At 28.9% G+C, this 13,653-nt stretch overlaps 1 protein-coding gene across 1 annotated transcript; it reads right to left on the minus strand.

Moving 5' to 3' along the window:
• Positions 1–7,403: 7,403 nt before the first annotated feature.
• On the minus strand, positions 7,404–8,592 carry LOC109799308 (norbelladine synthase). The gene is made up of 3 exons (XM_020359855.3): positions 8,574–8,592; positions 8,271–8,461; positions 7,404–8,082 (listed from the first exon to the last, which is right to left on the minus strand). The coding sequence occupies exons 2-3, from the start codon at positions 8,452–8,454 to the stop codon at positions 7,790–7,792; spliced, it is 477 nt and encodes a 158-aa protein (XP_020215444.1). The 5' UTR covers positions 8,455–8,461; positions 8,574–8,592; the 3' UTR covers positions 7,404–7,789.
• Between the last annotated feature and the right edge of the window lie 5,061 nt (positions 8,593–13,653).

Below are 13,653 nucleotides of genomic sequence, written 5' to 3' on the forward strand. Positions count from 1 at the left end.
TTACTCTGCCATGATAGAAAATTACAACTTTGTCCTGTATTATACGTAAATTAAGATAACGACCCTGAAGGGCATCGAATATTGCTTCTAATCGTAATGCTTAATTTCAAAGAATGGACGTAAACATGATTAGCCACACTAATTAATTTTAATTTTTCTAATGAAGGTATACGGAAATGCTTTTCCTTCGAAAAACCATATTTAGTTTCTAAATTTTGTGTCTAAACACTTAAACATGACATATCGAAAGTACGTTAAACTCCATGACACATATCGAAAGTACGTAAATGTTACAACTAACAAGGGATATACAGATTTTCAACGTGAGCTTGGCTTGTCCAACAAGAACAAGGCACATAGGCAACACGTCAGCAACAAACTTAAACTACCAACTATGGTAGGTTTCCACGTGGCAACTGCTTACCACTTTAAAGCTCACTTTTCATGCCCCACATAGAGAAGAAACCTCCCTCTGAAAATATCGACCATGTAGAACAACATTATCTGCTTAACTTCATTACTAATACCACATGTTAATAATTTATACTAATGGAATTATTAGTTACAGTAATGTATTATACTATTAATACATATAGTAACAATATTTTGTACTAATATTTCTAATTTCCATTATATAAAAGATTATAGCTACGAGAACAACGTTACCTAATGCCTAAGCCTAGCCATTAGTAGGAGATATTCTTTTAAATAGCGTAAGTACTGATATACATGTACAGTGAAAACATACACGTCATTTCGATACGACTTCGTTTAATTAATTTTGTACTATCGAATAATTCTCTTGACCATATGAATGGATAAGTTAGCAGATGAATATAAAAAGTTATAACAGGACATATTTAATTATTTGAAGTAACGATGAATTTTAAATAAATTAATAAAGATACAAATACAAATACAAAATTAAAACAAAAATTTGTTCAAGAGTTAAACATTAGGAGTACTCCTAATTTACATAAGTAAATTTAACATTACATCATAATTTATATCTTTACAATATTAAGAAAATAGGATTTTTTTATTTATATATTACTCAAGATATTCAATTTTATATAATGTGATACAAAATACCTTGTATGGATGAAATTTAGCTAAAGAGATCAAAATGCTAGATGCGGCTGCTGTTTATTCAATCTTATTAGGTAAGTGCAAGTGAAGATTGCGTACGTATGTTCATTGCAACACCATTTTCATAGCAAACAATCATGGTCAACTCCTAATTAGAAAAAGGATCATACGTATATACTGTCAAAAAAATGGTAAAATGATGTTTTCTTAACATATATTTTAGTTTTAAATGAATTGAAGAACCCCTCATAATTTCTAAGATTAGGTGAGTGTGGGAACAACAATAACTTATGTCTTATTGCGTCCCCAGTTGTAACTCCTTATGCATTCACAACAATTCTTAATTAAAGGTAGAAATATAATATTGACTAAAATACCATTCATACTTAATTTGCTTTTTAATATTGGATCAAAATCCCAGTCTCATACTCTACCCATTGGTCTAACAGTCTAAGTCGTCGTCTTTACATCTGTTTTACCAAAATTGCTTCTCAATCATATTTAAGTGAATCAAAATCCCGATGCAACAGAAATTTTGGCACCATTGTCCTTTTTTATAACATAATTGATTTGTTTATATTGAAATCATAATTTTATATATAACGAAATCTCTAACTAATCTTGAGTGCTTCCATTGCAACAGTTGATCTTCCTTTTACCAAACTCAGGATTTTTATAATTTGCATCCAATTTGAGTATTGAAGCAGATGCTTATGAATATGATACTTCCTGTCGGGAAACAATTAATGATAAACTATATATTGACATGTGTGTTGCATGGATGATAGAATACATATAATATATTTTGAAAAGAAAAAAAAATAGTATTAAACTTTATATTTAATAAATTTGTAGAGTTTGAAATAATAAATACATGAAGAAATAGGATAATTGATATAGGTTAAGGTACATTAATGACTAGATAGTGGGTGTTGATAAAGTCAACAACAATTAATAATTGTTAATTAAGATATGTTTTGATACCATCTTAAAAAAGTAAGTAAGCTCTGATATTATTTTAAGAAAGTGAATTAGAGTTTAATTCAATCTTACAAAATTGATTTGTAAGATAAAAATTGTTTACCCACTAATATAATAACTACATCTCTAGTTGATATAGAATCTCTAACAATTATTAGCTATATATTTAACAACTTAAAAATAAAGTAGCATCATTAAAGCAGATCTTACTTGAACAAATGTCAAGAAATCTATACGTGATGCGTGTAAAACAAAGCACTGAATTGATGACAAACCTTTAATCACCAGAAACAAAAAAAATGAATCATGATAACGAAATTTGGATGTTCTAAAATTTGGATAGCATAAAATAAGTTCATGCATGATTGATGATGAGAAAAATTAGTACGCATGAAAGAGTACTGTAGACTATACAAATTACCAGTTTCAGTTTTTTTCCCTTTCATTTTTATTTGGGTAATAACTTGGTTTTTCTATTAATTAATTTTTATCTTTTCTTAAAAGAAAAACTAAGTTATGTAGCTTTAGTCATCATTACAATATTGTCAATATTTCAATATATATATATATATATATATATATATATATATATATATAATTTCTAATGGGTTGTGAATTTCTCATACTTGCACCTCCTTTAATGTTTTTCATTCTAAAAATAATTTAAAACTATATATAATAGTTGTTAAAAATTGGAAACCTCTACGAGACTTCAACACCTCTGATTTATTTGATCACTTCAATTATTCAAATGAGCAGGACCATGAAATGAAAGACAAGCATACATATTAATTTGAAAGAAGATAATAACAAATTAGTAAAAATAGGATGGAGAGATCATTAGAATATTACACATTCAAGAAAAATTTAGGATAAATATACAACTATACAATAGGGAGTAATCGGTGATTCGATGTAGTTATCAACGGATATAATTATTAAATAATTTTAGCAACAATTTAGATGTAAAATTAGGAAGTGATAAGTAATAATAAATTTCTCTTGATGAGAATTATAATTTCCAAACTGGAAAAAAGTTGAATAAAATTTATTTATAGTAAAACATGTGACTTAATAATTTAAATAAATAAATTGATATGTCTTATATTCCTTTTTGTTCTGGAGACTTTGCACATATCTGAGCATAAGAGAAGTGACAGTAATAAGTCAATTTGGGGGTTAAAAAGATGGTAGACCTTGCCGGGGATTTTCTCCCAACATTACCTCATTATCCATGTTTACAAGCCATCTTCTTTTGTTTTTGCTTCTTTAATAATACTTTATCTCATTCATTTAACTAATTTCCCAATGCGAATCCCTTTTTCTAAAACATTTCGTCTAAATGGAAAACTTGCCAACCACAATAACAACGTTCTGTTACTTGTTCAACTTGATTTCCTTCAGACTAAATTAAAAATAATTATATTTTCGTTAGGGAAAGTATAAATACTTTAATTTAATCTTTTAATTGATTAACTTGGTTAGTACAAGGGATTGATCGATCGCTGTTAAGTTGTTCAACTTATTAGCTCAAGAAAATCTTGTCTACACTGTTGGGTCCATCATAACCAGTAAGAGTTGGTAAAAGGAACAATTTCATTTCTGAAATCAAGAGGCATCGTAAAAATGGTCCCTAGAACAACATTTATTTCAAAAATGGGTGATTTGGTGCTACAGTGTAGTGTAGGTTAGATAACAATCTTCAATCTTCCATTCCTTGGATTGGTATCTAATGACATACAACACTCTGATGAATATTAAGAGGGTATTTCACTTTCACACTTCACACGTAAATCTATGAAATTATGACAACCAAATAAAAGAAAATGATATATCAAGTATTTGATAATATGGAGTATTTTATATGAAAATGTTAGGAATACACGTGAATCACTTCTAAATACATATCCTTTAATTAATTAAAATTTATTAAAAGTTATGCAATTTTGATCAATCTCGCGTTTTATTTAATATTTTTTAATTCTATAATTTTTAATAAATTTTAATAATAAAAAAAGAGCATATTAAAACTATATGTTAAATAGTATATTGCTTATACATGTTAATTAATAATATTTTGAAAATCTTAGACTCTCATTTTTTTTCTTCATATGAATGAATGAGAATGGTTTGGGCCAAGATTTAAGATTGATGATTTTTCCTAAACAAATTAGCTGTGTGTCATTAAAATAACTAGTATTTTAGTATGTATATTTCATAAATCAGATGTTTATTATATATAACTAAAATTTATAATAAATTATATATACAATAAATATTATATTTGAATATATAAATTATATTAAGAGTTTATATAAATAAATATTTTAAATATATAAATTATATTTTAGATTAAATATGAATAATTTACATTGTGTTCTAAGATTGTTTTTTAATTATTGATAATTTAGTTTAAATATTAAAAATTAATTCATAAATAAATATGATAAATAAAAGTTAGAATAAGAAATTACAAAAGTTTCTAAAATGTTTCTATCAAATATTCTTGCACAAAATAATAATTCATATTTAATATATAGAAATTGATCGAATATAAAATATTTTAATTTTTTTATGAGACCTACATTTGTCTAGATTTCTCTCCTCCTATTATATCATAACTATATTTATTCCATTTATTACTTTTTTTCCTTTTCTTTTTCTAGGTATAATTAACATAAGGGTATCAAAAAATATTTTCTTTTGAACTAAATTATATCATCCAATCTTTTTCTATCTTTACAACTATGTTTTGTCTATAGAAAAAAAAATGGAAAGAAGTGAAAGAAAGTAAATGGATTTGGTGAAAAAATAAAAAATAAAAAATAAAAAAAAGGGGAAAATAGATGAAAAATTGAGTAAAAATTAAGATTGTTTAATTGAAAATAAATAAAAGAGAAATAGAAAAAAGACTAAAAATGGTTTGTTTTAAAATTAAAGAAGATATAAAATAAATTATATTGTTAATTGAATTACATTTATACCTCTCTTCATTAATAATATTTTTTTAAAACTTTAAATATCATATAATTGAAACAATTAATTTTGATAATTAATTTTTAATTTTTAATTTTTAATTTTTATTGAAAAGTTCTCACAAACTGTGATGCTCAACATTTCAACATATTAGACGGGTGTTAACGATAAAGAAAGAGCGCCTATCAACGAAGGAAACAGAAAGCCACATAAAAAAATAAAATAAAATAAAATCAAAAAAATAAAATAAAAAGAGAGAGGGAGAGAAATGTGTATTACATGCAAACTACTTCTGCGCAAATTCACCCAATTCAGTGTCGACGCGAGTATAGCCGCAAAATGAGCTGTGGCCCGTGGGCCTATCCAGCCTACTTTGAAAACGGGTTGAGTCGGGTTAAAAAAATGGAAATTTTATTATAGTAAGTGGATATATTTAAATCTGACCTACTTTTACTCGGTCTATCCGGGCTGAACCTGTGGTGGGCTGAGTAGCTCACCAGCCTACCAATTTTTTTTGTAATAAAAAATTAATTATGATTGTAGTTAATTTTGTATGATGGGATATTGAAATATTTTTTTTTGGACTTTTATCATGATTTGTATTTAATTTTGTATGATGAATTATAACTTATGGCTATTAATGATTTAATTTTATGACTATTATATTAATTTATAATTAATTTAAAATTTTAAATTTTGTTGATATTTTTTTTTTAAATTTTTGGTGGGCTGGCCCATATAACCCACCAACCCATCGTGGGCTGGACCGGGCTAAAAAAATTTTGAAAAATCAAAAGGCAGATGATAAACACACTTCCACTCTCATATAAACACACCTCCTTTTTTTAAAAAAATATATAAAATGTCTAAATTACCCTAAAAAAATGAAATTCTTAAATTTACACTCCCTTCCCCGCTCCCCACACCCTCCCTTCTCCGCACCCCCACACCCTACACCTCCTTTTTTCTCGAATTGCCGTTCTTCCAGCACTTCGACGCACACTCAGGAATTTCTAAATTTAGCTCATGATATGCAGTCTTGTCTTGCACACAGTAAGCGCACGAAACTTTTCCCAAACATCCACTTTCGAAAAGAGAACAAACCTCCTCAAAAGAAAATTAAAAAAAGGGTCCTTTAATTCTCCTGCACAACCATCCCATCCCGTCCCATTTATTATTGCCTTACATGGAAGTGCTAATTCAAACCACCACCATGCCGCTCTCGACCTCGAGGACCAGAAAATCCATTGCATGAGGCGGGCCCTCGACTCCTCCGACGTTGAACTCGTGAAGCTCATGGTAATGGGAGAAGGCCTCAACCTCGACGAAGCACTGGCCTTACCCTACACGGTTGAGAATTGCAGCAGTAATTGAACCTATATATCGCTGCTCTTATTTATTATATATTGCGGGGAAGGGGGGTGTGGGATGAGGGGAAGGGAAGTGCAGGGAACGGGGTACGGGAAGGGGGTGTAAATTTAAGAATTTTATTTTTTAAGGGTAATTTAGACATTTTATATATTTTTTTTTTAAAAAGGGAGTGTGTTTATACGAGAGTGAAGGTGTGTCTATCATCTGCCAAATCAAAAATGGATCGGGTTGAATTGACCCATTTTTAAAGTGGGTCAAGGTGGGCCGGCCCACATAAATCAGACTGACCTGTTTTGACAGCTCTAGACGCGAGTCCCACTAAGAACTTATTTATTCAATTTTCATGTGATCATCCTTTCTCTGCCTTTTTTTTCTCCACAAATTTCAGTTCATTATAAATTAAGATACTAACATTCAACCATATAAGTGATAAATAATTAAGATGTTTAGGATTTGAATGTTAACTTTATATATGAAATAAATTATATTAAAAAAGAATATTTATTTTATATATACACTCCCGGTTCATGATAAAATTAGTGATTTCTTTTGATAGTAAATATTACTTATATCATAATAAAAAAAAATAACATACAAAATAACATTAATCAGAGGAAATTGATATATGTTATGGAAAATGAATTTTTGTATTACGAAAAGTTACATATCTCACGTGATATTGTTTTATTGGAGAATTATATTTATATTTTTTCTCCTTTAAATGGCCATGCATACTCTTTGTTGGTTGATTTAAAATTCGATGGTTGTCATGCAAATAGCGTGGTTGATGTCCAACACGAAATAAACAGAGGGAGTGGAATGAAACCGGGAACGAGAAGCATGTTAAAAAATAGAAGACGAAGGAATCACATTGAAAAAAATAACAAAGCAAACAAACGTGTCACCTTCATGATATCGGTAGATTTAATCACTTAATAAATAAACATGGTTAATGATAGTTGAGTTTTAAGACATGAAGATAAAAGTTTAATGATTTCAACCTCTCCAATTCAATTATCGGTGAGATATTATAGGCCATACTGTGTGAAAAACACGTGCCTGGCAAAATAATGAAGAAAATAAAAGCAAAAGCCAAATACAAGTTTCATATATTCTTTTTTATTCTTTTGGACCTTTGAATATCTAAATTAAGCTACTCATATGGTCCAACTCCAACCCCATGTTGCATGTTCTGATGATTAAATTGTTGAATGTTATTCTCATCCACAAAATGTATATGATATCACCCAATTCACATTTCATAGTATATATGCAAATCATCTTAATTAGAAAGAAGAGAGGGATACATGAAATGATGAAACATAAATGCAGGAAGCAAAGTGTTATTAGATTATTTAGGAGGAAATGATAACTAGTTTGCATGCTTGTTTTTGTTTAGGTAATTTTTGGCAAGTTGAGCTATGGTGACCAATGGCTGGACAGAAACAAGTGAGGCATTGGAGGCGTTCTCTTCTTTGACCTCATACTCGATTGTGGATTTGAATATGCTCGATTCTTCACCTTTCTCTATCACTTCAAAACGAACTCTAAACAGAGTGAATCCTAACTCCAAGTACCCTCCTTCTACTACCTCTGTTTCTTTTATGCGTTTTTCATTATCAATCTTTGTGAACTTCTCTTTGTAACCACTTGGCCCAGGTACACCTGATTAAACAAGTCATATTCATATCTTATAAATATTTCTAAGAGCTTCTTTTCTAAAAGTAGAAAACGTGTCAAAAGCACTTCTAACTTATATCCAAATAACATGTTTAGATAAACTCTTAGTGATTGATTCAGAATGAAATTGATTTAAGGGGTTATCTGAAAATGAAATGTGTATGAAAAATGACCTTGTGCAAAAGTGAGTTTGAGAACAGTGCCAAGGCCTCCATCTCCTTCAATAAGTTCCACCTTTTGAAAGAGTTCCGGAAGCTCTCGACCAACGAGTTTTCCTATTTCAAGGCCACCAAACAGATCCCAAGCCTCACGTGCCGGCACGTGCAGCTCTAGCTCATGCTCCACTTCCCCAAACATGTTCTACCTTCAAAACCAAAATGCAATGTTTGTGAATTGTAAAGTTTCAAAGACACCACCAAAATATAAAGTGTAGTAAGTGCATATGAAGACAGAATCTTGCAGGCTTAATTTGTTACTTTTTGTAACAATTCACTGTTTCTGGTGTATGTTTCTATGTCATCGATGTAGCAAACTCACCAACCACAAAACAAATATACGATATAAATTATAAAATACGTGTATGTTAAGACAAAATTTTGCTGCATAGAATCTTTTCTGAAGCTGCCTCTATAAGATGCTTATATGCCACGACAACAATTAATTTATGCTGTAATTTTTTTCTTAATCGTACATTTTTTAGGTAAGCAATAATTAATTGATGTGATATTTTTTTAATTGTTATTTTAATATTTACTTATTTACTATTTATAAATTTTAGAAAACTTAAAACAACATTTAAGTTTTTACATGATAAGTCCAACTCAATTATTATAAAATTAATATATTTTAAATCCTTAATTCTATACAATATATTGCAAAATAAAATATTAGTTCTAATTAAATTCTGTTTTTGACACACTTATCAAATGAAAAGTATATAAATCTTATTAAATAACGTGGGTCTTTTTCTCCATTTAATAAATTTTATTTCTAATTTATCTTATCTTATTCGAATTTCATTTAATAATAAAATTATATCCGATATATTACTAACATAATATATATGCTTCAGGATGAAATTAGAGTTAGATACTTTAAATAAGATTTCAACTTCAAAAGCTCTATGCATGTTTGTTTTATCATTTAAAAAAGTTAAACGTACATTAACTTAATTCACCTATACTTATGTTTTTCTATTTGAATGCATAAGAATGTATGTAGATGAATATTCAAACACATCCTTTGTATATAAAAGAAAATATGATTAAAATAAAAATTCATTAGAAGTAATGAATATTCTGATAATAAATTATAATAATTACAAATTAGTCTAGTAGTTGGCCAAAAAGGATTAGGATAGAAATATGAAAACTTAGATGAGATAATTTTGTAATTTTTTTCTAACAAATAAAAAATATCGATATATGTAAATGATGGAAAAATAAACTTGATCTTTATATCATTTATTTACATTATTACTGGGGAAAAGATATTACTATTTCATTCAACTTTATTGCCTGATTGCAACCGTTTCGTGAATCTAATCATACCTCCTTAATTAATGACTAGACAAACTCATATCCTTAAAATGTTTCATTTTTCATTGTTTATTAATCATATTCTTTCAGTTTTTCTAAAAAAAGCATGGAGAGAATTACAGTATATATATTTAGCTAGAAAAGAGGCTGGAAAATATGCAAAGGAGTAAACTCAGTTTCATTAATTAATAATTATGTTCAGATATGATCAATTTAATTGGCAAATCAGATAAAAAGACAAGATATGTTTGGAAATTGGAATTTCATTACGCGTTTTACCGTTTTACAAATTTAAACATATTCCTTAACTCAACCTCTGTGTTACACAATATCTGTAACAGATATTGTGAATATATTATAGATATTGTGGATACATATATTATGGTTATTATCCTCACTACCAATTAGGGATATGATTAGATTAGTTTCCATAATATTAGAGATTAGTATCTTTATCATTTATTGTATTCACTCTATAAATAAGATTGGTATGTGTACAACAATACATACAATTCCTGAATTACAATATGGTATCAGAGCTTAGGTTCTTTTCTTTTAGAATATATTTTTTCTCTCTTCTTGCTAAGGCCCTCGATGCCACCTCCGGCCGCCGCCGGCAGCTGTGCCGGCGGCTGCCGCCTCCGGTTGTCGCACTGCCGACCGCCGCCTTCGGTTGCTACCTTCTAATCGCTGCTTCCAGTGGTCGCTTCCGGTCGCCAACTTCGACCGCTACTTCCGGTCATCGCCTCCGGTCGCCGCCTCCGACCGCCGCATCCAGTCGCCAACTTCGACTGCCACTTCCGATCGTCGCCTCCGGTCACTGACTCCGACCGCCGCCTCTGTTCGCAGACTTCGACCGCCACTTTCGATAGCCGTCTCCGACCGCCGCTTCCGGTCGCCCACTCCGACCGCCGCTTTTGATAGTCGCCTCCGGCCACCGCCTCCAACCGCCGACTCCAACTGTCGCTTCAGGTTGCTGCTGACTCCGATCGCTGCCTCCGACCGCCGCTTCCAGTTGTCGACTTCGACTGTCGCTTTCGATAGTTGCCTCCGGTCGTCGCCTCCGATCGCCGCCTCCGACCGCCTCCGATGACCAGTTAGCAGATGTGTTCACAAAATCGCTTAAAGGACCTTGGATTGATTACATTTGTAACAAGCTTGGTGCATATGATATATATGCTCCAGCTTGAGGGAGAGTGTTACAGATATTGTGAATATATTACAGATATTGTGGATACATATATTATGGTTATTATCCTCACTACCAATTAGGGATATGATTAGATTAGTTTCCATAATATTAGGGATATGTATCCACAATATCTGTAATATGTTCACAATATCTGTAACACTCTGCTTTCTATAGAAAAAAAAAAAAGGCAAATATTCAATGAATTATCTATTTCATGAACTTTTATTAAACGATATTACAAATTTTGTTGAAATAAATTAAAAAATCACAACTCATAAGTTATCTGAATAAATGTAAATGTAATCATTGTTAGCTTCATTGCTCAATAATTTTTTTTTTTAATGTTTTTGCATTTTACAAGGTACAAACAATTCCCTCATGAAATTTCTATACATTATACAATCTTACCAGTAAACAACTTTAAGAATACATTTTGCGACGGGATTAATATTATAATTTAGAATTTTTATTTTTATTCCAATTATGTATGAAGTAAAATTAATTTAGAAGTATACTTTTTTCTTTAAATTTTGTAAAAAGATATCTTGTAAAATTAAAATTCTAAAACCAATTTCAATTATAGTATTTTTTTTATGAATGAGAATTTAAAAGACAAAAAACAGGAAAAACATAATTTTTTGTTGTAAAAAAAAGAATTAATAAGAGGGAAGAGACTTAGGGGGATGTATTGGATTAGGATTTTAAAGGACTTTTTTAGTGAAAAAAAATCCTGCGGATTTTAAAAGACTTTGCAAGATTTTCATGACTTTTAAGATTTTGTAGGATTCTACAAGATTTAAAATCAGGATTTTAATTGATTCTACATGATTTTTAAATCAGGATTTTAATGGATTCTGTGGGATTTTGTAGAGTTTTGACATTTGATAAGATTTAAAAAAAAATTCATACATTCAAATTTAAAAAGAGTCAAAGATAAGAAAAAAAAAAAACAATAATGTCTAGATAAATAATAATAATAATTCTCCATAATATTCTATCATCTTTTTATAGCATCCACTATCAATTGTAACAATTCATCGGAATCCTCCTTGGTTCAAGCTTCATAGTTTTCTTTCTCTTTTCCTTTTTCTTTATTATTTCTATGTGAATCTCCCATTTGAATTACTAAAATAATATATGTTGAAAACTAGTTATATAAATAATTATGGATAAGAGACAAAATCAATAAAATTATATTATTATTTTTAGAAGCACACCAATTATACAAGATCGAATATATCTTGGCTATCCAAATGGATCAAATATCTCAATCATTATAAAAAAATGTAAAAACGAAAATATAAAAACAAAAGATAATTTTTTATATAAAAAAAATCAGTATATTCGATACTGAGAAAATATTTAGATATATAATCTTTTTATATAAACGGAAGTATTTAGATATAGAGAATATATATATATATATATATATATATAGTTATATATTATATGATAATTTTTAACGATATTTATAAATGTAAATTATTCTAACAAATATTTTAACAATATTTCATTTTTTTAAAAATAAGCTAATGAAGGCATAAATCCTAAACCCTAAAAAATTAGATATTGCAATGTCTTATGTTAATTTTCTTTTTTAAAAATATTAAAAAAATCTTAATTTCACAATATAAAAATAAAAAGAAAAATTCATAGTAAAAAAAATAAAATAATTGTTGAGTCATAAAAGGAGGGATAAGAGTAACAAATTCAAGGGAATGAGAGAGTTCGCAGTTTTTATGCTAAGAGGGTTCTTCTCCCAACTAAGATCCATTTTCATCTCATTCTACTCACAGAAACCCTAACAAATTCATCTTATATATATATATATATATATATATATATATATATATTTAGAGATTATGATATCAATTTCATCTTTCACCTTTTTCTTTTCTTGACGTGTGTTATAAAAAAATTACCACTTAAAAGTTGAAATTTCAAGCATTTTTTTTGTTATATAAAGGAACAAATTCAACTACATAGAATAAAATAAAGCAAGTCAATTAAAGAGAACGAACAGAAAAATAGAGCAAGTCAATGACACTATCATTTACATATCAGAGTTTCACAAAATAGGAGAATGAGATGAGAACAGTACTACAATATTATATATGAGCAATGAACAATAATGTAGTATTATTAGTAGAGAAAAAATGGAGAAGACAGGAGCATAGAAAAAAAAGATGAAAAACTCACTTGAAAATTATTAAAACACTTGAAAAATCACTTCAAACAATCCTTCAAAATCCGTTGGGTTTGGATGGGATTGTTTTATGAATCTGGTATTTATAGATAACACTAGAAAGTCCTTTAAAATCCCTCTCACACAACAATCCTTTAAAATCCTTATATTTTTGAATACCAATGGATTGTTTTTAAGTTGTAAAAAATCTCAAATGAATACCAGTGGATTTTAATGGACTCTTTAAAAAATCTTGAAAATCCAGATTGAATACCACTGGATTGTTTTTAAGTGACATAAAATCCTGATTGAATACCAATGGACTTTTTTACTCAAAAAAAGTCTTTTAAAATCCTACGAAATCCTAAACCAATACACCCCCCTTAGTCAATTGGATCATTCTTACATGGCAGGAAAAAACATAAACTTACAATAACTATTTAGTAAACTAGTAATTACAGGGTTAATAATAATGTATTGTTGATGCAAAAAAAATTAGTAAAAATCATTGTTTGTTTGGTTAGTGCATAGACTTTATTCTCATTATTAAATTATATTGGTCAAACTAAAAGTTGTTAACACAAACACTTGTTATAAAAAAAAAAAACTTAGACAGAGGAGATTTAGAAGAAGATGGTTCA

Source organism: Cajanus cajan, chromosome 8, assembly GCF_000230855.2.
Source record: "Cajanus cajan strain Asha chromosome 8, NIPB_CcT2T_4, whole genome shotgun sequence".
NCBI lineage: Eukaryota > Viridiplantae > Streptophyta > Magnoliopsida > Fabales > Fabaceae > Cajanus > Cajanus cajan.